General features: G+C 39.3%; 1 protein-coding gene across 2 annotated transcripts in view; it reads left to right on the forward strand.

Annotated features, from left to right (window-relative positions):
• Positions 1-23,081, forward strand: part of LOC101852883 (mitogen-activated protein kinase kinase kinase 4) — a 74,016-nt gene extending 50,935 nt beyond the window's left edge. The window contains exons 16-24 of one of the 2 annotated variants that reach the window (XM_035972686.1): positions 188-307; positions 5,805-6,002; positions 8,061-8,131; positions 11,987-12,103; positions 13,135-13,294; positions 14,317-14,436; positions 16,732-16,838; positions 17,080-17,259; positions 20,133-23,081. In XM_035972686.1, the coding sequence (XP_035828579.1) occupies positions 188-307; positions 5,805-6,002; positions 8,061-8,131; positions 11,987-12,103; positions 13,135-13,294; positions 14,317-14,436; positions 16,732-16,838; positions 17,080-17,259; positions 20,133-20,177 (1,118 nt within the window). In that variant the 3' untranslated portion in view covers positions 20,178-23,081. The remainder of the gene's footprint in view (positions 1-187; positions 308-5,804; positions 6,003-8,060; positions 8,132-11,986; positions 12,104-13,134; positions 13,295-14,316; positions 14,437-16,731; positions 16,839-17,079; positions 17,260-20,132) is intronic. The other variant, XM_005109611.3, reaches the window with a different exon arrangement.
• The last annotated feature ends 237 nt before the right edge of the window (positions 23,082-23,318 follow it).

Genomic DNA, 23,318 nt, shown 5'->3' on the forward strand with positions numbered 1-23,318 from the left:
TATCCCTTAGCCCTTATAAGTATCAGCGCATTTTCTTTTTGAAGCTGGGATGCCTATTCTCATCAGGGGAGCTCATGATTTTTCATGAGAAACTTGCATCTGTTTTGAATTAGTTGTAAGGACTGTTATTCTAAGAGAGGATGCGGATGTTTTTGGTCTCTTTCCTGACCCTGACTGATTCTCCTAGGAGGCAACCGCCACTCTATCCCTGAGCTTCCGGAAATTTCTGTAGTGGATTCGGACGATGGCAGAATTATCTTGGAGCTGCCGCAGTCTCGCAGGGGCTCCCGAGGTCAGCTGAGCACTGGTGCGCACTGGGACTGACTTGGGGTGGTGGTGTCTGACATACTAGCTAAGCTCTGAGCTTTGACTGTTTATCTTGTGCTTTGTTTTGTTCTCGGCATTTCGTCTTTTTTTTTTTTTTTTGGTCACACACCATTGTTGTACCCCTATTTGTATAGCTGGGTTATTTGACTTTTATTACTCTTAAAGTGCCACTCTAACTTCTCTCACCACATATGTTTATGCTTGTCGGTGTCAGTTAAGTTCTCTTGTCTAACACTTTATACAAGATTTTGTAAGAAAGGTTGTTGGTATTAATGGCGGCTGCCTTGGGTTTTGCCAAATCTTTGACACCATGTATTCATCTTCAGGATGTTTATCGTCACAAGTTTTTCATTATTACTGCATACAGGGATGCAAATCTTCCGGCTTTTTCCGTTTTTTCCGGCCGACATGCCATTTGGGCCCCAGCTTTAAACAAAAGTCTACTATAAACAATACACTAAATCGAGATTGTTTGTTGTAATAGAGGGAAAGAAACAAATATAATTCTTATTTCAGTCACTGCACGTGTAATTCTAATAGAAGAAGTACAAGTCGCCATGGATAAAATGAAATATGGCAAAGCGCCAGATTCCAGGCTCAGATATCATACTCATTGAAATGATCACAGCACTAGAAGTGGTGGGTATTAAAGAAGTGAGAACATTACTTAACACTGTATACGACAAGGATGTTTCTTATTTCCTCATCTCTTTAATTCATACAGCGAAATAATACTGCGTAACATCAGTGATGTAGGAGTCAAGGTAGGCAGCTACAATATTAACAACACATGGTACTCTGGTGATACTGTTTTGATAGCTGGCTCATACGACCTTATGCAGTTGCGAGCGCCGTAAAACCCTCTACTAAAACTTTAATAGCTGATTCTGAGTCTAAGCACCAAGAGATTCTATCTAGAGGGACAGAGAAAAGCAAAGAGAAGGGGCTTTTACTGAATAGCAAGAAAATGGAATGCATGATGATCTCAAAAAAGAGTTGACATCCCAGGATGCAACATCACATGACATGTAAGAACGAAAGAATAAAACAGCTCAACAGTTGTAAATACCTTGGTTGCACAATTACGCCAGATGCAGGAAGTGACAGGGAGATTTTAAGAAAGAGAATTGCAGTATCTTAAAAAAGCTTTCAGCAAAATTAAACCTATCCTTTTAAACAGAAACAACAGTGAACACAAAAATATGACCCTGAGAACATATCTATAGTCAATCCTTTTGATTTGTATGGATGCGAGAACTGGGCTCTAAACAAGAACACGGAAAGAAGACTAGAGGCTACCAGCCGCATTTTTTACCTTCCTACTTTTGCCTTCTTTGATATTCCTGCATGATGCCTTAGCTTTTAGTGTGGATGCAAAGAGACCAGAAAAAAGCTTATTATTTGTATTAGTTTTTTTAGTTGCCATTTTGCCTTGCTGATCTTCTTATTATTCTCGTTCTCTTTTGTGGCCACTGGTAGGGCTTGTTTTATTCTGTAGCCTTGCCTTAAGTGTCTCTGTGAGTTTCTCAACATTATCAGGATTAAAAGATTATTTTATTAATGTCGCAAGCATTCATGATTTCCTAAATCAAGGGTTAGTGTTTGGTTTGGCTGGTGTAAAGAGCTTTACTGATTGTTGTGTGATGATGGTGAAAACTCACAGATTTAGTGAACCTGCAAAATGGACTTGTCACATCTGAATACTCGTATATATATATATTACAAAATTCGTCTGCTGGTGTTGACAAAACTGAAAACAGTCGGACACTTTAGTATTTTGTGTTTGTGGACCGTTAGCACACGACCTTTTGCTCTGCAAGACAAATGATTTATTTGTTTTGAAGCTTGGTCCTTTCAGTGCAATAATAATGTATTATAAGACTGTAATTTGAGAGATTCATTGTTTAGAAGCTTAAAACTGATAGCACACCAAACTTTTGGTCTCAACCATTTCTCATGTGACATGAGTGAGCTAAGAAAGTTTTGGTTGATACTACCAGTGCGATGTGAAAGCTGTGCTATTGAGTACTTTTTCTTGAAGGATTTTTAAAAGTAAAACAGATTGGCCTCCTCGGTCTAATACATTTTATCTTAAAAAAAGAAGAGAAAAAAACGTTTCTAAACATAACCGAGAACGTTCCTACTCGAGCAACTGCACAACAGTATGACTTTTTAAATGTGTCCAAGCAGAGACATGAGTGACAAACCATGATCAGGGCATGCATGTTTACGGTGTGGCTCGAAGAAGGACTTAAATGATTTGCTGCAGCAAATAAGGCTTAACAGTATAACATGAATTGCTCGAATTCGTCCGGACCGGCCCCAGTAGTTCGAGGGATCCATAGTTTGAGGGATACGTGAACAGTGTAATGGCATCGGCTGTGTCAGAGAATCAAGGGAAGCAAAAAAGATTGGGTTGGAACAGATTTTTCTGTTTTTTCTTTTCTTTTTTTTGGGGGGGGGAGGCCATTGTCCTTGGATCAGATAGGTTCTATGCCTGTTGACTTGAATTTGAAATTTGAGAGAATTTGAAATTGACAGATTGAGATTGAGAAACACGTTGATCAACCATTTCGAGTTCGACCGGTAATGAGCCTACCGGTACCAAGACACTTTAATTGCACGGGTCAGTGTGAGCAGTGTTTGGTCTGCACCAATTGAACGGTGCCTTTTTCTAAATTTTCAAGACATAAACAATTTGACAAGATAAGCATCGCAACAGAAGTCAACAATGCAATGACGAAACAATTGCAGTCCTACCCCGCCTCTCCTACCAAGCGCACAGTCCTTTGGGAAGAGGTCTGGGGCGGCCGATCATGTGATGCACAACCCTTCCTCTGGCCCGCTCCACACAAGCCTAGCTAGGTCTGGGACCTAGGCATGCGCAGAGGGCTCGCATGTCGAGCAGTGTGCTAAAAATAGCACAGCTTGCTGCTTCTGTTAGGGGGGGATGGGGGGGGGGGTTATTTTACTAACCTTGCCTTTTTCCATATCATTATCATTATTTTGTGCACCTCAATGGACATTGACTTCAGACCTCTACGACGGTGTAATTAGTTTGACTATTCCGTGTTTGTGTTCAAGCTTCGCATAATTTTCCTACAAAGATAAAGAGGGGAAAAACGGGACCGCAGAGGCACAGTTCGACGGATGCATGATTTCGAGTAATCTGTGTTTGACCTATCCAGGTTATACCGGTACTGTATTTGTTTTTCTTGTGTCAATTTCAAGGCAGTTATTCCTTCTCTTTCTTCTGTGATGCATGTATATCTGCTGAGTATAAAGCACTACATGTTGAAGCACGATTAAGACCCAAAAGTATGAGGTGGTCTTGTGTTTTTCAAATAAGTTCAGGTTTTATGAGTATGGTGTCAATTTTTGCTGGGTTTTTTTTTAGATTGTATTTTGTCCATTGTATTTTGTCCAGCAGACTAGACTTTCTTGATACAGTGGGCAGTGATGAGATTATTATCAGATGTAAAACAACCTTGCTCTCAATAGGATAGATTTTCTGCCTCATATTTGCAATTGAAAAGCTTATTAGTGATTTTGGTGTTGAACACTGAGAGTGTGCCTTCTGCTCATTATACTGACTAGTGATGTGGCATTTTTTGTTCATGGTATATGCCATACAGAATTCAGAGTCCTTTGCACTGGCAAAGTACTCATTGTTTTTGTCAAAAATGTGTGGACCTGAAAATTTCTTGTAAGTCGTCAGAGGGGCCACTGGCAGGTCCTACTTGTGTTCTTTCCTTCTGTTGTTTCTGTCTGTCTGTCTTCCTTTTTCCTTGCACAAAATGGCCTTAATTATGTCAAGTGCTTATTTTACTCAAATGAACAAAGATAAAGCATTTTTCTTTCGTTCTTAACCAAATCAGAATGTTCCTAAATTCAGTAGTATATTAAAATAGTTGGTCATTCAACCATGAAAGTTGTGACTCACAAAAAATAGATTCACCCTCAGAAACATCTCTTTTTATCCACACCTCTTTTTATACTCTTCATGTGAAACCAAGTGTTGTTTTAATAGCTCTCACATCTAATATTTTTGGGTTTTGCTCCTAATTGACTCTACCTGGCTTCCTACCCGGACATAATGGGAAGTCCAAGAAGATGGACTGTTTTATTTTGGTCCTTTGTAATGTTGTAGCCACACCCCATGAGTAGTGCATGCTTCGTAGTTGTTTACCATGACTGGATGTACTGTTTGTTGGTCCTTACACAACAGAGGGGCCACATTTCTAGATGTTTCTGGAGTCCCAGAAATATTGGATGTTTCAATTTTTGTTGTTATTGTTCGTATGATGGTGTAAGTCATGTTATTGAAGCACTTACTGTTTATTGTTTGAAAGGACCAGTCACAATCATGGTGAAGACAACTTAGGGGTTGGTGCTTTGTTGTAATTTTGATCTTGTAAATCACTCCACCTCATGGTGAATTGTGTTTGAGTTATTTCTAAAATTAGGTTGCTTAAATTTGTACTTCGCCAAGAACGATCTCAGTCCAGTCAATTGCCTGTGACTTCATAGAGGGCAGAAGTCTACTAAATTATGAAGTTACCTGCGTGCCTTTGAGTCCAGCCAGCAGATAATGAAATAATGATTCTTGCTCTTCAGTATTCGCTATGCTTTACAGCAGACCCTAGAACACTCAGAAACATTGTCGGCTATCCAGGAAACATACTGATACTGTACAAAATTATTTTCTGGAAGATGTAGAAGAGTCAAGATGAATTAGTGTGATGAAGATGTTTCCCAAACTTTGAATAAACGACATACACATGTTTCTTTCTTATTTAGAATTGTCTTATTATGATTTACCTAAATTGTGTGACATCTGCTTTTAGATTAGATGGGACCCTCGGCAGCCCCTTGTATTCCAGCACTAGTTAAATTTTTTTTGTAGCAATTTTCCATGACTTATTTAACCCTATCCGTACGCCCTGGGGTCGTTTTGTACCCCCGGGGTTGTATTCTTCACATTTTAGAATACTTTTAGTACAAAGATCTCTTTGAAACTTTCAGTATTTCTCAAAAAATCATTTTGACAGACTGCTATGCAAAGCGTACGGATCGGATTAACAAGTAAATTTCCTCTTTGGAAAGTAGTGGCACAGAGTTCCCCACGTCGTATGGATACAATAGTGAAACAGGATGTACAGATAGGGTTAACCATGATGTAGTGGATACTGGAAATGATGATAAAGTTAACGCTTCAAAGATCTCCTTAGAAAAATGGAAGTTGCTATTTAATTTTTTATGTTTGTCCTTAAAAGGAGGGTTTACTTTGAATAGTGCAACAAAAAGATTTCAGTGACGAGAAAGATGAGTTAATGATATGATAGTCACAATTGAAGTGGTACATCTTTATTTGAAAAAAAAAAAAATGATGGACCACAGCCTTTAACTTGTTGACTCAGTTCTTTTGTATGCTTCTTTGTCTTACACACAGTCTTTTCTACATTCATTTGTTCCAGCCCTAAGTGGAGATGTGTACAGGTCAAAGCCTCGCACGGAACGCCTTCGCATCAGTATTGAGAAGTTGGAGGCGGACCGTGAGCAGAAGTTGAGGACAAAGCGCATCATTGGCAATGTGTCTGGTCGTGTCCATGAGCCGGACATTCGTATGAATGTAAGACGTGTCAATTTTAGATGGCAACGAGGCTTCAAAATAGGTAAGTAGACTTTCCACATGTTCAGTTAGTTGATACGTTACTTGTCTAATATTGCTTTTTTTTTCTTTTTTTTTTTCAAGATTTTTTGTTTGCTTAATTTTTCTTCTTCGTGATTTTAAAAATTGCCTTTTGTCTTGTTTTTTAATGTTGTGGCATTTAATTTAAGGTCTCAGTCGGCAGTGTTCTAATATTATTCTCCTCTTTTTCAAAATTCATAAAAAGATTGTGGTCCTCTTATGGTTGGTTCAGCAGTAGAGCTGTCTAAAAGCTACCAACTTTTACGGTAATTACTGATTTTTGACCAATTCTACTGCCATAGAAACACTGGTGTCAAAATTTTGAATTTGTAGTAGGTGCAGAGAATAAAAAGAAATTTTTAAAGGGCCCTTTCTGCAGTGCTTCTAATCTTCCGTTTTTTTAAATGTCATTGTAATTTTCCGCATTGAAATTTTCAAAATTCTGCGCAGAATTTTACAAATTCTGTAAGGATTGCGACCGTATCTAACCCTTTTCCATATTGCTGTAAATAAGTTCCAATTAATCATAAGCTGAGAAGTAGCACACAGTAAATAAAAAAATCCCAACAATTAGCAGCATACAATCTGTATTTTTGTTTTGAAACAACTCATAGAGACAAGACACCATTGTATAATTTGAAAATCAGGTGAGCTGGCAGTTTGAGCTATTTCATTACATTTGTAGCAGGCGCGGTTCATCCATAGATGATAATAGAGCACGGTCGTGCAGTGCCGCCCAATTTTTTTTGGCTCCAAATTTTTTAATGTTCTGATATGTTAAGTAGCCACAAACATAAAATAAAAAAAGCCAGGAACAAACACTGGCCAGATATATCAAAACAAGGTCCTCACTGGCGTCGTAACTGTCATTTCTGTGTCTATAGCACCGTAAAACATGCTTTAACTAAACAAAATGGGATATTCAACAGTGATAACCTGAGCCAACCAAAGCGATGACGACACTCGTAGCGAGTTTGGCGGTACATTAATATTAATAAGACGGCACCCACGAAACATAGCTCGTAGTAGGCAGTATAAAAATAAACATGATAAACTGTAGACTATTCTATGCCGAAATTATGTGAGCAGAGTGCTCAAGTGAATTGTGATTGGTTCATTGTCATGCCACTATTTTAAGTGACTCTGTGACCGTAAACGTAAGGGATGTGAACATGACATACTTAAGTCACCGTCCTATGACCTTTGAATGGTTTTGTAGTGGAGTGGTGAAAGTTATTATTTGAGAGTTCAGTTCCAATGCAGGATGAACAAAAAGCTAACAAACAGATTTATTTCTTGAAACCAAAGGGACAAGTAAAGAGAATGAAAATAAAGGCGAACGGTCCTTCCCCAACCCCTTTGTCACGCCTTTGTTTATGTTACATTTATACTTTTTTGACTTCAACTCCTATCCTTGACATACCTGGGAAAAGAATTATCCATTGCCATATTATGAATTTTAAAGCCAGAGTACTAATTCTTTATTCGTTGATTACTAAAACATATGCTAGTGGGTAGGCAGCCCTGCGTTCACCTTCCCTTATGGGACCCCCCCCCCCACCCCCACCCCCATACACACATATGCACGCGCTCTCACACACATACGCACAGCATGCACAGCTTCTTTGAAAAAGATCTATCATTTGTTCTGGTTACAAGTTTACTCCCATCGCAGGTTTACTTGATGTTAAAATGTACTCATGTTGTGTTTATTCTTCCATTGCACAAATGGTTTTCCAGTAATTATATTTTTCAATAACACAGGGGGTTTTTTCTTCAGTAATTTGAACGTAAAAATGAGCACTTACTATTTGTGGTACATCTTATAACCTGTGATAGGATAGGTAATGACACACGGCTCCATTGAGACAGAGATCACAAAAACAAAAGAAAAAAAAGTTGCGAGTTTCAAGACAATACTAGAATGAGACTAATTTTTCTCTGCACTTAAAATTGTAGCTGTACTAGTGTGGAATGAGCAGGCTGTATATTTCACCAAAGTTTCTGATGTCTTTTGTACCTATCTCCTTGTGTGTCCCAGGTGAAGGCCAGTTTGGAAAAGTGTACACTGCAGTCAACATGATCACTGGAGAATTAATGGCCATGAAGGAGGTAAGTGGAGATTGCCTTTTTTTTTTTTTCACCCCCTGAAATCACAGAAATCTGCTCCCACCAGCCTTTATCATGCTGGGAGATCTTTATGCGTATACCCCTCTTTTGGGAAATGAAGCTACTGGTCTTAAAGACAGAATCATTGAAGATCAAAACAAACAGTAGTATTTTATATGACAAGTCTCCAACGTTTCAAAATTCAAATGACTTGAATAGTTGATTGATTTTAGCCCCTTCAGATCTGGTCTTAGATCACCCCCATGGATTGGATCACTCCCTATATTGGTCCAAACATTCCGTACTGAGTTTCTATCCTAGACTCTTCAATCTCAATAAAGCAGACTATGATCATTTCCACATAAAATGTCTTTAGAGGCTCAAGATATCTCAAACACATAATATAAATCAGTATCTTGAAATCATTTTTGAAATTTTACCAAAAAACCCCCACAAAAACCAACCACCCGACCTGGGTACAATAAATTATAAATGTTGGTTCATTGAAGACTGCCAAAAAGCTGTTGCAGCCAAAAAAGCAACTTCAGTAAGTTTGTTGACTCTAGAACAAATGAAGACCTTATTAATCTTTTAATTGCACAAGCCTAAGCATGCAGGATGATCGGAACAGCCAAACACACTTCTTTAAAAAGTTCCATCTCTGAAAATATGACAAAACACTAATGCACAAAGTCTGGAAGATCGTTTTAAAGAATATAAAAGGTACTCAGAGCAGAGACACACCCAGATACATTTTAACCCTTTGAGCCCTTGCCGCTGGTAGACTGGTGGCACGTGAGACTGCCTGTATGCCTAGCCACCGGTACACCCTATCCCCAACCCGGCCAGCCGGGGACAAAACGCACACCGAAAACTGTGTTTACCGCGCAGGATGTTATGAATTATTTTTAAGGTCGTTCTGAATTAGATGCTGGTAATGACGAGACCTTCCTTGAGATGGATATATTTCATTTTGATGATCTTATGGATATTAGTAATATATCGCTGAGGAGCTCAGGCAGGGGGTCACAGTAGCCTCAGGAGGTCATGGCTCAAAGGGTTAAAATCAAATAACTTATTTGTAGAGACAGAGGAAATAGTAGCATCAACTTATTCTGGGGAATCGTCCACTTAAAATTACCAACCAGAATTCTACAAAATAAAAATTTAAATGTCTCAAAGTGATGGAACCAGGTGCTCGTAATTTTTTGGGCATGTGGAGTTCTTGGCATCACATTAACAATTCTTCATTTGTCTTGCTTTCAATTTTAAAAATACCGATCTATCTTGAATAGAAGTTAAGATGTTTGCGATTGGGGGAGGTAGGGGTTGCCTAGTTTCAGAGGTAAAATTAGCGAGAAAATGTCTGCCTAAGTTTGATGACTTTTCCTTGGAAACTGAAAATTTACGATTTTTGTGCCTTTACGTTTTTCAGTAAAATACACACAGAAATTTATTTTTTTTTTCTTTTAATGGACATGAAAGGTGTTGAGCCAAAAAACAAAAATTCAATTTAAAAAAGTGCCAAAGCAGCAGGAAAATGCCAGTTTCTTTAAATGTATTCTTTCCTTACAAGTGTCTAAAAAGACAACAGTTGATTTTTCTTCTTCAAATGAAGAGGCCTATAATTGCAGATTTTCCCTCGTAGAACTAAAAACAAGCATTTCAGCTTCAGGCCCCAATGCATGGTGTTCAGCCAAATCAGAGTGTGGGGAAAAAAGTCGGATTTGTGGGGATTGGTCGGAAAAGTTGGATTTTGGTTGGAAGAGAGTACGCAATGTCGGAAAAAGCTGGGTACACTGCCCCTCGAGTAGTACCGTGCCGTTGGTGCTAGAGCGAGGGTGGTTTTCCAATGACGTCTCTGTCTCCTTCCGATGAAAGAAACACTTTCAGGGCGGTATTGCTGTTTTAAAAGAAAATTCCCCCTCCCTCCGTACCTCTCATCCTCTCTTGTCACTTTGATGTTGCATCAGCGTGCCGTGTGTTTGCTGCAGCACAGTAAGGGGCTGTTCAAATATAATCTTACACCTTTTTGGGGACTTTTTGCCCCCCCCCCCCCCCCTTTCTTACACTTTTCTTACATTTGCCCTTAAAAACCCCCCCCCCCCCCCCCCCCGCTTAAATTCCATTCTTACACATTTCTTACATTTGCCCTAAACACCCCTCCTCCCCCTCCGTAATATTACACTGTTCGCTTATAATGATAAAAATGATATGACATTTGTATCGCGCAAATCCGTAAAACATGAATTTCTCTATGCGCATTGCATAATATTCATGAAAAACATGCATACACAATACATGCACATAATAATAATATAGTGCACTAAAAAATAATAGGTGTCAGGACGTGGTGGGATCAAGCACTCGTCAGTTTTGATTTTGAGGCGTACAGTTTATTGATATCATCTGAAAGCCTGTCCATTTGCCTTCCTTTTGATGGAAACAATATTCATCTATGCTGAATAGAAGTAGAAGTCAAAATATTTGTGATTGAAAATTGAAGGAGGTGGGGTCACCTGATTTCAGAGCTAAATTTAGTGAGAAAACGGCCGCCAAAGTTTGATCACTTCTATAGCTTGAGAGCCTTTAAAACTGAAAAATCGCAAATTTTGTTAAAACTGAAAAATCAAAAAATTTTGTGCATGTAATGAGCGTTTTTCTGTATGGACGTAAAAGGTGTTTAGCGCGGAAAAAAAAATTCAATATAAGTTCCCAAAACTGCGGGAAAATGACAGTTTTTTCACCTTCTTTATTTTGACGAGCGCCTGATTTCACCACGCTGCCTCACAATTAAGAGTAAATCATTCAAGGAAAATATACACACTCTTTCTTACTAATGAAAAGAAAAAAATTGAGACTCATGTCTATGACAAAAGCGCTTTAATTAAAAAAACAAAAACAAGTTACAGTGGAATTCTGATAAAGTCAACACCCCGGACAGAAAAAAAGTGTTGACTTTGAGCAAGGTTGACTTTATCCTTTGTACTAGATCTACATGTACTGGCCATTGAAAATTGAAGACGACAGCTACAAAATTACAAAGTACCTGGTAATAAACAAGATGTAATCTTAATTTCAGGGAGTTTAATTCTGAAGTTGTCACCAAAACAAGAGATAATGAAAGAACAAAGTAGCCTACATATGTAATTGGAGGTGTGTACACCACTTGCTCAGGCGAAATATCTCTTCTTGAATGAATTCATCTTGGATTTAGCCCCAAATTGTTGACTTTACACAAGGTAAACACTCAAACGGTTGACTGTATCAGAAACACAATTACTTAAACAAAGAAGGTAAGAAACGGGACTACAGTGAGGTGTTGACTGTAAGCAAGAGTTGACTTTAAAAGCAAGTTGACTTTATCAGGATTCCACTGTATCTCTGTTATTACTGATCATTTATGCTGGGGAAAAAAGTGAAATTAGTTATCATCAATAAAGGCAGTGTTCATCATTACATGTATATCAAAAATATTTTTTCACCTCACCGAAGTGTAATATTACATTAGTTCAAGACCCTCCCCCCCAGGCGTAAGATTATATTTGAACGGTCCCTAAGAAGGTTGGGGGGAGGACGGTGGGGAAAGTTGCTTGGGTTTTTATTTCATTAGATAGAAGCCATTGATATCAAGGCTTGGGTTAGTCAGTTAATTAGTCAGCAGTGATGATGATGAGTGAATGAGTGACCTGGAACTCGATCGTTGAAATGACCTACATCGTCTCTAGCTGGACATGATGCTTCATCAACATCACTTACTGAAATACTGTTATTATTGCCATTACTCGTTGTGGTTAAATAACTATATTTGCCTTCTCTCTCTGAAAGCCTTGCTTTTGTTTGCGTGTGTTTGTGCAGATGAAGTTCCAGCCCAATGACCAGCAGTGGCTCAAGGAAACCTGTGATGAGATCAAAAACTTTGAGGGCATCAACCACAAGAACTTGGTCAAGTACTATGGTGTGGAGGTGCACAAGGTAAGTTGCTCCCCCCCCTCTCCCCCATATATCTGTGTGTGTGTGTGTGTATGAAATAAGCGGTACAGCTGGGCCACTGACATGAGGAAACTTTTATATGTACAATAGATATTGGATCTGCATGGTTGTTTCAAAATATTGGTGATAGAATATTTTCCTATCCCAAGTCAAGGAAAGACTGTTAAATATTAGTCTCTCACCATCTCTGCAAGAGGTAGAAGGGTCCTGGCATTACTCTGAACCGTCAGTTTGTCGCAAAAAAATAATCGGTTAGGTACTGTCGACAACATTTCTTACCACTAGTGTAATGCAAAGTAGGCTACTTTGAGAATGAATTCCATGTTTTGTTCAGATGCTCACAATACAATGACATGCGAGAACAACTCTTACCAGAGAGCGTTAGACTTCAAACACCTGAGGGAGCCTATGTCTAAGCTCAATGGTATATTAGTCTGTTCTGACGAAGTCCACTTTAAAAACATAATCGCATTCCTAAATTAGGCTATGTTGTACGAACACGTCTTTGGGAAAAAAAATAATAATCGGTTAGGTACTGTCGACATTTGTTACCACCAGTGTAATGCAAAGTACTTTGAGAATGAATTCCATGTTTTGTTCAGATGCTCACAATACAATGACATGCGAGAACAACTCTTACCAGAGAGCGTTAGACTTCAAACACCCGAGGGAGCCTATGTCTAAGCTCAATGGTATATTAGTCTGTTCTGACGAAGTCCACTTTAAAAACATAATCGCATTCCTAAATTAGGCTATGTTGTACGAACACGTCTTGGGAAAAAAAAGGTATTCATTTTGTATTTACTACAACATATAGGCCTACTTTGTTATATGGTATGAAAATGACAATGTTATAATCTTTATTCAAATCTCGGGGTGAAATTTGTCTTTGTCTCTCTCACTGCTTCATTTGTTACATTGTGTGCTTTGTTGGTATGAACGCATTTCTATTTCTGTCCGTTTTTCATCATCATTGCCTTTCTCACTCACAAACTCACACATACACCCCCCAGGATGAGATGCTGATGTTTATGGAGTACTGCGACTCTGGCTCTATCGAGGAGGTGGCACGCATCGGTCTGCCTGAGTACATGATCCGTCGCTACACTAAGGAGATAGTACTGGCTGTGGCTCACCTCCATGAGAATAATATAGTCCACAGGGACATAAAAGGTACTGCTGTGTGTTAGAAATCCGTGTGTAGTTTGTTAATGCGTGTTATTGAGTGCTGGATATTTTTTCACTCGAGAATTGAACTCACATCTTCTGCATTTAACTCTGAAATGCCTACCACGGTTTCTCTTTTCACCCGATTCTGTGACTTTTAGGCCCTTACGATTTTCCCATTGTTGCTTGGGAAGCTCACATTTTTGTGAACGTTTGAAACGATCTAACTTCTTCCCCATCCGACACAGTAAACCCATACACTGATGAACTAAAAGCTCGATGTCTTGAGATTTTTTCTGCGTTAAAATGGTTAATTTCTGTGCCTTATATATTGCTCTAGACAAGTGTTTGTAGAATACCCAATTTGTCCTATTTTTAGTGACATACTTATGAATAAATGATTGTTTATTTAAAAACAGCTCGATAGATCTCTCCAAAATCACTGTTAAACTGATTACAAATATCATGTCTTTTCCCATGAGAAATTTTTAATCTTCGCTGGTAGTAATAGTCAAGTTATAAGAGAAGAAAGATGCACATCTGCATATTTCGACAAAACACACACAGCGTTACATTGTCCATTCTTAAATGAGTCTCAAGAGCAGAAATGCGTGCTTTGAGTGCATTACATGATAATTACCATTAATTCATAAATACACCAAAAGCTTTAAGCTGAAAAACACCAAAAATTGATTCAGCCCAGACAGAGCAGCGACTGTGATCCTTCCCCAGTGATCCCGACATAAGGCGCTGAGTGGGGAACCCCTCTCTGCAACGAAAATTCTGCTGATAGTGCGGCGTGCTAACAATGTGCATTAGAGTGTTTTTGGTTGCTTTGATGTGGTTTGAAGCTACTACTTCTCAGAGTTGTTAGTATTTTGCTCTGTTAATACTAAAATAAGGTTACCACACAAGTTTGCTTTAAGTTGCAATTAATTATATTGACACCAGTGAAGTGAGGAAAAGTTGTGCAGTGTCTTTCCCCAAACAACATGTTGTTAATCATGATAATATTTTTTCTTTTCCAGGTGCCAACATCTTTCTGACATCTCAGGGTCATGTCAAATTAGGCGACTTTGGCTGCTCTGTTAAATTGAAGAACCAGCAAACAATGCCTGGAGAGAACGTGAATTTAGTTGGAACAACAGGTATCTTGTCCAACTTTTTTATATCACTGTTTTTGCGCATTTTCTTACTATTACCTTAACACATTACACCCTGGGGGTCTGGACGGGAAGTCCATTGATAGATCCTAAGCAAGGGGAAGGAACCCACCTCCCTTGAATACAAGCCTTTAAAAAACACATTTTAAAAATACTAAACAAATTCCAAAAATCCTGAAAAAATAAAAGTTAAAAAGAAAACTGAATGTAGTTTCAGAAAAATATAACTTTATGTATGCGCAAACTGTTGGAAATGTTCTAACTTTATTTCAATCGGGGTGTCCGACCAGTCACTCTCACTCTCAGCCTCGCGGTCGGGCCCTAGATTCTAGATCTAAATTCTAGATTTTCTCCGTCTGATCAATCGGAATCGCCCCAAACTCTTCCTACAACGTTTTCATCCAAATCTGAGTCATCTGATTTGTCACATGCTCGTTTTTGCTCAAATCCATCGTTATTTCCGTTTTCGAACTCAATCGTGTCGCTTTTCAACAAGTCGAGACACTTTCGAAGTGTCGGTAACGCGATCACACTTCGATCAGCTCTAATACTAAAATTACTGGCCCGAAAAATTTCGTTTCGGTATCAAACGAAAGAAGAAACTTTTTGCTATACTATGCAAATCAAAATCCCGGCCCCAGAGTCTCGTCAAGGCGAGACTTTCGTTTCTAAAGACGCTGGGTCGGCGCGGGCGGTTCCGGGCGAGTCAGGGTGGAGCGCGTAAGGGAATTCCCGGGCGAGTTAGGGTGTAATGTGTTAACTGTGACAGAGAGCTGCACAATGAAATTTTCCACCCACTGAAGCTGCAAGGGTCAGCTGCCTTGGCTTACTGTAGGTAAAGAACTTGATCTCCCATGAGGAAGTTCGAGGTTGAGAGTTTGGAAAATGGTCTGAGTCATGCTTCCAAGAATGTATCCTCTAGCCCTAGTGGCTCCTCTTTGAAGTCATAGTTTGTAGTAAGGTATTAAACTTAAATTTCTAGAGCTGTGGAAAGCATTCAGGCATTACTGTTTAAGTACAATATGTAACTGTAAAGGATTGTTAAAGCTATGAACCTGTATCAAGTATTTTGAACATGTCCACTTCTTTCACTTCATGACTGCACTCACATGGGAGAAAAGAGGTAGATTTTAGATGCAAAAAATTGCAAGATGTTTTCCGTCGTTAATCCCAACAGAATCTTTGATTTTATCAAGGGCATCGGCTTTTATGGAAAATTGTAAATTGCATGGTTTAGATTTTTAAATATTATTTAAAAAGTTATTCAAATTAAGAATTTATTGACACCAAATTTTTAGCATTTTAGTAGAGGTGTTGACCAGAATCAGGCTGTGCAGTGGACTGTTGCGAATAGAACCAACTTGCTTTTCACGCACTCATATGACCTTATGCAGTTGCGAGCGCCGTAAAACTCTTAATAAAACAAAAAGAGTGAGTTTCAGGAAAGCAAGGGGCTATAACGAGAATCTGGGCAGGCTTGGTCAGGGAAATCAGCTTCTACTTTTGCTTTCTTTACCACCCAGAAATCTCTGATGACAGCCTGATAGATGTAACAGTTTTGACATGCAGATTATCAATATTTATTCTCTCACTATGCCTGGAAGGGTTGCTAGGGGATTTATCAGAGGAAATTTCACATTATGTGTGCCAGAGTGTATTTTCAAGACTGCTAGAGTTTCAGCATCACAACATCTCGCTTTCTCCCTCCCTCAGTCCTTCTGGTTATCTCATGTCTTGTTTCTGTACCTATAAAATATTCATTCTATGTTTGGAATATCATTATATATGACTACTCTGACAATGGGGGGGGAGGGGTCTTTCTTGCCAAAGGCTAACTTCTCTTTCAAAAGTGAAATTTCAAGTCCTTTCTAGTGTGATGGCTGCCCAAGTCCTGTGACTACATTGACACTAATATTACGTAAAAGTATTGTCTGTACACTTCTGAACATTATCTGAAAATTTGATTGCACTTTTGTTCTTTCCAAGTTATGTTGAGATTTTTGTGACTACCTGTTTTACCTTTGGGGGGGGGGGGGGGGGGGGTGTAAGTTGGGGGGTTTTTTTTGACTATATGAACTGTGTGGATGGAAAATGCTAAGGCCTAGATATAATATGTTCAAGATCTGTGAACATGATTTGATAGATGAAATGTATATATTTGATTTGGAAGGGGTTGAACTGAAATATAGAAAACATGATTTGTTTTATTTCTCAAGAGGCAATACCCTCGTGCAACAGAATATCCTTATCCATAGAAATTCCTTTTTTTTTTACTTTCAGCGTACATGGCCCCTGAAGTGATCACACAGAGTGTACCAGAGGGCTATGGCCGGGCAGCTGACATCTGGTCTCTTGGTTGTGTTGTTATAGAGATGGCCACAGGAAAGGTAATGGACCTGTGTGGGGAAACTTGGGTTGAGAGGGATACAGTATCCCTGCAGCCAGAGATTTAAAATATAATGATGTCCAGGACAACAACTTTTCTCCTCAACAATGAGTGGCCATCTTGGACAGTTTTTAGTGTGCATTTTATTATCTAAATTGTGTCAAAGAGGCCATAAAATGATTCTGTCTGTCGCACTTCTCTTGCGTTGCTAATTCCTCTCTGTCTCCATCATGGTTCCACAGCGGCCATGGCATGAGCTGGAGCATAACCTGCAGGTGATGTTCAAGGTGGGCACCGGCCACAGCCCGCCCATCCCAGAGTGCCTCAGCCGGGAAGGCAAGAATTTCCTGTCCTGCTGCCTGGTGCATGACCCTGCTGGTCGCTTAACGGCTGCCCAGCTGTTGGACCACATGTTTGTTAAGGTTTGTTGTTAGGCTTATGTTTAGGAAGAGTATGCTGTAATCTCTCCAATACGTTGTGAGCATCCCGTGACATAGCTCCTACCGTCCCATTTTCTCAGTGAATGTCCCGGTATGACATGCGTTGTCCCGATGTCCCGACTGCGTCAGAAAAAAATCCAGGCAGCGAACAAAATTGACCGCACGCCAGGTTTGAAAATGTCACTGTGAACGTGTAACATGAATATTGCCATTTTGGATTGTCTTGAATGAAAACACGTGACTAGGCCCCCCAGCCGAGCCGACAACAAGGCGTCTTTCTGCCGTTCGGAGTTAGATCTAAGTCTAAATTTTGTACTTGGAAGTGAAAATAAAGGGATCATGTGATAGTCCTAACGAGGATGAGGAGAAAAATGAGAAGAGGTTGTGGAAATTTCGAGCGTAGTTTACTCAGATGTGGCCGTGTATAAAAACTGGTGCTTTTTCGGTAGTTCCCACCCCCTCAGTTATTATTCGCCTATTTTCCTGTTTCGGGAATATAATCGAGTTAAAGCTTTATTGATGTTGGCCTAGATCGAATATTTGAAGAGATTTTGCGCGCTCATGTGACCTTATGCAGTTGCGAGTGCTGTAAAACTCTGACTAAAAAACTCTTACTAAAACTAAAAACAGCTAAGATTCTTTGATTTCTGACAATTTTGTGAAGCCTGATTTTTTAAGGTCAGTTTTGAGTGACCATATCTCGGGCGTCTCTTAACATAGATGAAATATTAATGTGTCAGATAATGTAGAATTTATTCAGCTCTAAATTTGTATGCTGCATGAGTGGGTAGTACAAGGCTTTAACTCACTTCAGACGGCTCACACAACAGTTGCGTGACCCCTGCCGCGATGCTCGCGACGGGTCTCACAAGCCCTGGGTGACCAACTTTGGAATTTTTTTTCCGCTCAATAAATCACGCATGGATCGCGAGACCCGCCTCGTACCCTTGTTTGGCCAAGCCTGAGCTACTTAGACTTTGTTTCGTATCTCTGGGGCCGGTAGTTTTTAAGTTATTGAAGGTGAAGGACAGTGACCCCAACTGGGGTTGAACAGACCGGAACTCGCGCTTTGTTTTTTTTCTGTACAGCTGATAGTAATCCGACAGTCGCGTCATAGTAACGGTCGAAGAAGTCGCATGAACAAGAATCACATAATTTCGCCGTTTTCTATACTTCTGTACGTTTTACTAGTTCTAGTGTCTCAGAATATGATGTGTCTAATAGTTAGGATCCTGGATATGGACCCGAACACGGCCCGAGTCGTAATTCTAGGGCTAGATCTAGCACTTGTACCGGTGTTGTTTTTCGCGCAACGAAATCACAACGTCGTGCCGTACATCTGTCTCATGTAATTCAGTGTATGGGTCTGAATCAATGCACAGACCAGCTTTTATATTTTCACCAAACACTCGCACATGTATACAAATCAAACCAGAACACTTTGAACTTTTATTTTTGTTGTTGCAGTGAATTTCATTCTACTTGTCACGTCTCTGGAAATTTTTCGGAAAATCAGATTCATGCCAATTTTTAAAAAATCATACAAATTAAAGTATTAGACTTAGACAACTTTAGTTTTTTGTATTAGATTAAGCTTGAATGTTACTTTACTGTGTCAAAAAATAATTACAATAGGGTAATTCTGAGAGTTGTGGTGATTTATTGAAATACCCCCAAAAACGTCAGTCTTCAACGCTTGTGACTGGTGAAAGGGCCCAGTCGCAAGTGAGTTAACATGATGATTGAGTGATTACATTTTCAAGTTTTTTTGGACGCCACTGTATAACCTTTTTGTGATGCAATTGTTGGGGTTTTTTTCCCTTACCCATTTCTATGAGATTGACGCCATCTGATTAGTAGAAAAAGGTGCATATGATAGGGTCCATCGGGTCTCTCCAGTGTCTCTCAAAAAGAGACCAAGTCATTTTTACCCGATTACGCATCAGACACACGACCCTGACACATATATACCTTTTTTAGGGAGATGAGAAGCTGTTCTGTGTCGGATGCGAACCTGATTTTACCATTACACATTTTAACAGAATGTCGAGACTTTGGAGAGACCCGAAGGAAATGTTTTGCGTGCAAAAAATTGCAAGATCTCTGTTTTCCGTCAGTGGTCCTAACGAAATCCTTGATTTTATAAAGGCTATTGACCTTTACGGAAAGTTGTGAAAACCGTTAAAAAAAATTACATGCTATTTAAAATTTTTTTGAAAATCAAGAATGTATTTACCTCAAATTTTTTGCAGTTTAATATTTTAGTAGAGGTGTTTGCCAAAATCGGGCTGTGCCGTGAACTGTTGCGGATAGAACCAACTTTTTTTCGCGCACTCTTATGACCTTATGCAATTGCGAGCGCTGTAAAACTCTTACTAAAACAACAAAAAAAACAACATATTTACAGGGGTGTAAATCCCACCCAGTACCATATGATTTCCATTAGATATATACTGCAAATGTTTTTATATCCAAACCAACTCTAATCAAACATTTAGCACTTAAATACTGTTACCACAGTTAAATATTGTAGGCTACTCAGTAAAATACTCATCACACTGGAATCAAATTAATGTCTTTTGCATGCAAAAACCACCATAGTCACCCTAATTGGATCACGTAGGAGATGGAGATACTTTACAAAATACACTTCTCCTCATGGGAATTGAACTTGTGCCTTTCGCATGCAATGGTGAAGAGCCTTATTGTTGCACCTGAAGCCAGGTTTAAGTTTCATAGAAGCAGAACGATGACATATTGGTTGGCATGTATTTGTTGTCAGTTGTGTGCGTATTCTTTTCTTTAAGTTGATAGTGGTGCTTCGTTCAAACTGCATTCATTTGTTACCCTTACAGTGTTATGATGACGTGGATAATGACAGCGACAGTAGCAGCTCCTGAAGTGTGGCAGCAGCAAGACAACTGAGGGATTGCTGCTTCTCCTCCTGCTGCGGCTTCTTCCTGACCCGATACCGTCTCTAGCACTGTGTCAAAGTTTTGCCGGCTGCAGTGACCAGAAGAAGGGCTGGGTCTTGTGGCATAAAATTGGGGACAATGGGCTGTAATCATTCTGCATCTTGCCCATGCGAGTCCTTTATTTGGCCTTTCACTGACTTGTTGTTAGTAGTTCTCTCCTTCTGGATGGGTAGGGCTGCGGTAACCAGGTGAAGCTGAAACAGCTGAAGAACTGCTGGGACTGTTTACAAACACAATGCAGTTGAGTAAGTTATATTCCCTGTTTCCCCCATTCTTTTTGGTAGCTTCACAGCTGACACAAGGTACTTAATCCACATTGAACAGCTAGAACAGCAATCTGCATTTTGGTTTCCTGCTGCAGCAGGTTCTCACTCTTTGTGGGAGACAATTACTTTGAGTTAGGAGGAGGGTAGGGTTTTTTTTTCTTTCAGATACATATATGACAATTGATTAGTGTTTCGATTACCTCATTGCCTGTTCAAAGTACCATGGCGCTTTCAGTTGGTTTTTGCCATGTGTGATGTATAATACTTTTGTGAAAGTCTTGATGTTGTGTCAAATGAGGAACTGCAGGAGGCTCCATTCCTGTCGACATCAGGCCTCCTAAGTGTTTTGCATGTAGCCACACATTTCTGGTCACAAGAAATCAAGTCTAATGGCTTCATTCTGAATAGTCTTGTCTAGCAAATTCGGGAATAGGGGCAATTTACTACTGCAATGGTCAGGGTAGAGTTCACAGTTCGATGTGATCCCGCCTGGAGCGAATTAATAGGCCCTACCCACCCAGCGAGTGGTGTAAGTTTAAGTGGCGAGCTCAGCTGCGAATGCGATGTTTGGGGTAAACAAACGTGTCTGCCAGTTCACACCTTGGTGTAATCCCGTTGGGGGCAAAAATTGTACCATTTCATCGAGCTTTACAACTTTTATGTAATCACATTCACGAGAGTAGGTGATCTTTAATGCGACGGGCAGTTCAATGATCTAAACTTTTCACTCTTGGTTGATCGGCTGTGCCCACCCGTGTTTTTTCCCCCGTAAATTATGGTCTGAAATGGGTGATCTTAGCCAAACGTTGACCGTCAGAGTGAATCAGAAAGGGATCTTAGGGGCGACTTTTGTTTAGTACAAATTCTGTTTTTTTTAAACTGCGGGATCTTAAGCGATTGTAAGCGGTGGGATCTTAGGCAGAGACTACTGTATTAGGAAACTGCAAATTAAAATTTTTTTCCCCTTTGATCACCGTTTTTCAGGAAAATCGACATGGAAATGTGTTTTGAAAATTTGAAAACAATTGCCCATCGGTCAAAAAAATGCCCGTTTCCTTAATTTCAGTATTTTGACGAGCGCCTGATTTCACCCCGATGCCTCACATATTGTTTTTACAAACTCCTTTTAAGATAAATGTACCTGATGTAAGCTAAAATCTTTTAAAGTCTGCTTTTAAGCTGATAGGCTGAAATGTTATCAATGTGTTAGGCCTATCTATTTACCAACTTTTATAGTGTGCTCTGTTGTTTTGTTCAAAATGAGAAAGTTTAAAAAAAGACAACAGAATTTATGACAATGAGTCATAGTTGTATGTTTGATCTTATAAACAAATTTCTTGTTTTAGTGAAAGTTAAAATAGCAATGGGAGAAAAATGGGGCAGGTGACTATATGACTTTCAAGAAGTTTTATTATGCAGTTGCGAGCACCGTAAAACCTCTACTAAAACTAAACTAAGAGGTGAGGGTCTTTTTGGTACAGTTTTTTCAAAGTTTGAAAGTCTCTTGATCAAAGAAATCTCATACAAGTTGCCATTCCCTGAATGGTAGCTCTTTAATGTTTTGTTTTGTGGATTAACCAGAATTATGAATGTGTTGAAAACATTTGTCAAGCCTCAACTTATTATCCGTACCCGACTGTATTTTTGTTTTTCTCGGGATACAGATGAATGGGAGGGGGGATGCAATGGAATTTGACATTCTCTTTTATCGAGCACAACGAGACAATAGATTGTGCTCACAGAATATAGCTCAGGATTTAAAATTTGGCTCTGAAGGGTGGGGGGGATTTTTTTTCTATCATAATGATAGTTACAATCTGAAAGAGTCCTGTTGGATAAACTCTGCCTTTTTTTATTTGATATTATGAGACAATGGTATTATAATTATAGTCAACTCCACTTGTGGTTGCTTGAGTTGATCTTTGGTAAAGTTTTTTTAATGTTCTCGGGTCCCAGCATCTCTTCTTCTTTACATTTGTCAAAGTCCAAACAGTTGAGTTCTAGCACCATGAAGATTGAGTTGAAGTGCCTATTTTTACCCCTGGCTGCAAGTATGCTACGGCTAAATTGATTTTTTTTTTCAAAGTAAATTTTTAAAAACTTTTTTTTCGCATTGTCGGATGTTACAAAGCAGTTGTGACACAAGTGATGCTTAACATCAATACAATCGTGTTGAGCGATTACAATAGGCCTTCATAGTACTAGTACCTTACCTCGATGTACTGGTGAGGGGAGCACCAGTAGCGGACGTGTGTGGCATTACACCATGATGACAATGTCCGTTATCGCTTCGTCTCTCTTCAAGGCGGAAGAGTATACGGCACACTGCAAAACAAAGAGTAATACAGTGAAACCTCAGTTCAGCACTCTCGGCTAAAACATACTCGCTGCTGTAATGTGAACTTTGTTTATTTCTTTAAAAGCTATCTAAAACCTATCTTTGGAAAGCATACATTTTACTACAACATTCACATTTCATGGGAGTTAAGAGATCTAGACTTTGCTTACAATTACAATGCTCAATGGACACTTTGAGAGTAAAGAAAATTAAAAAAATAAAAAATCTCTCTCTCTCTCTCTCTCTCTCTCTCTCTCTCTCTCTGTCTGTCTGTCTCTCTCTCTCTGTCTCTCTCTGTCTCTCTCACTCACACTCACACGCACACATACACACACAGATGTGTGAGAGAGAGAGAGAAATCTGTCGGTCTTCTGGCTTTCATATTGTTCTCAGGTGGGGTCTCGTAACTGTAAACAGAGATCAGAAAGTGTGAGTGTTATGTGTCCATTTTTACATTCTGTT

This window comes from Aplysia californica, unplaced genomic scaffold (assembly GCF_000002075.1).
Source record: "Aplysia californica isolate F4 #8 unplaced genomic scaffold, AplCal3.0 scaffold00796, whole genome shotgun sequence".
NCBI lineage: Eukaryota > Metazoa > Mollusca > Gastropoda > Aplysiida > Aplysiidae > Aplysia > Aplysia californica.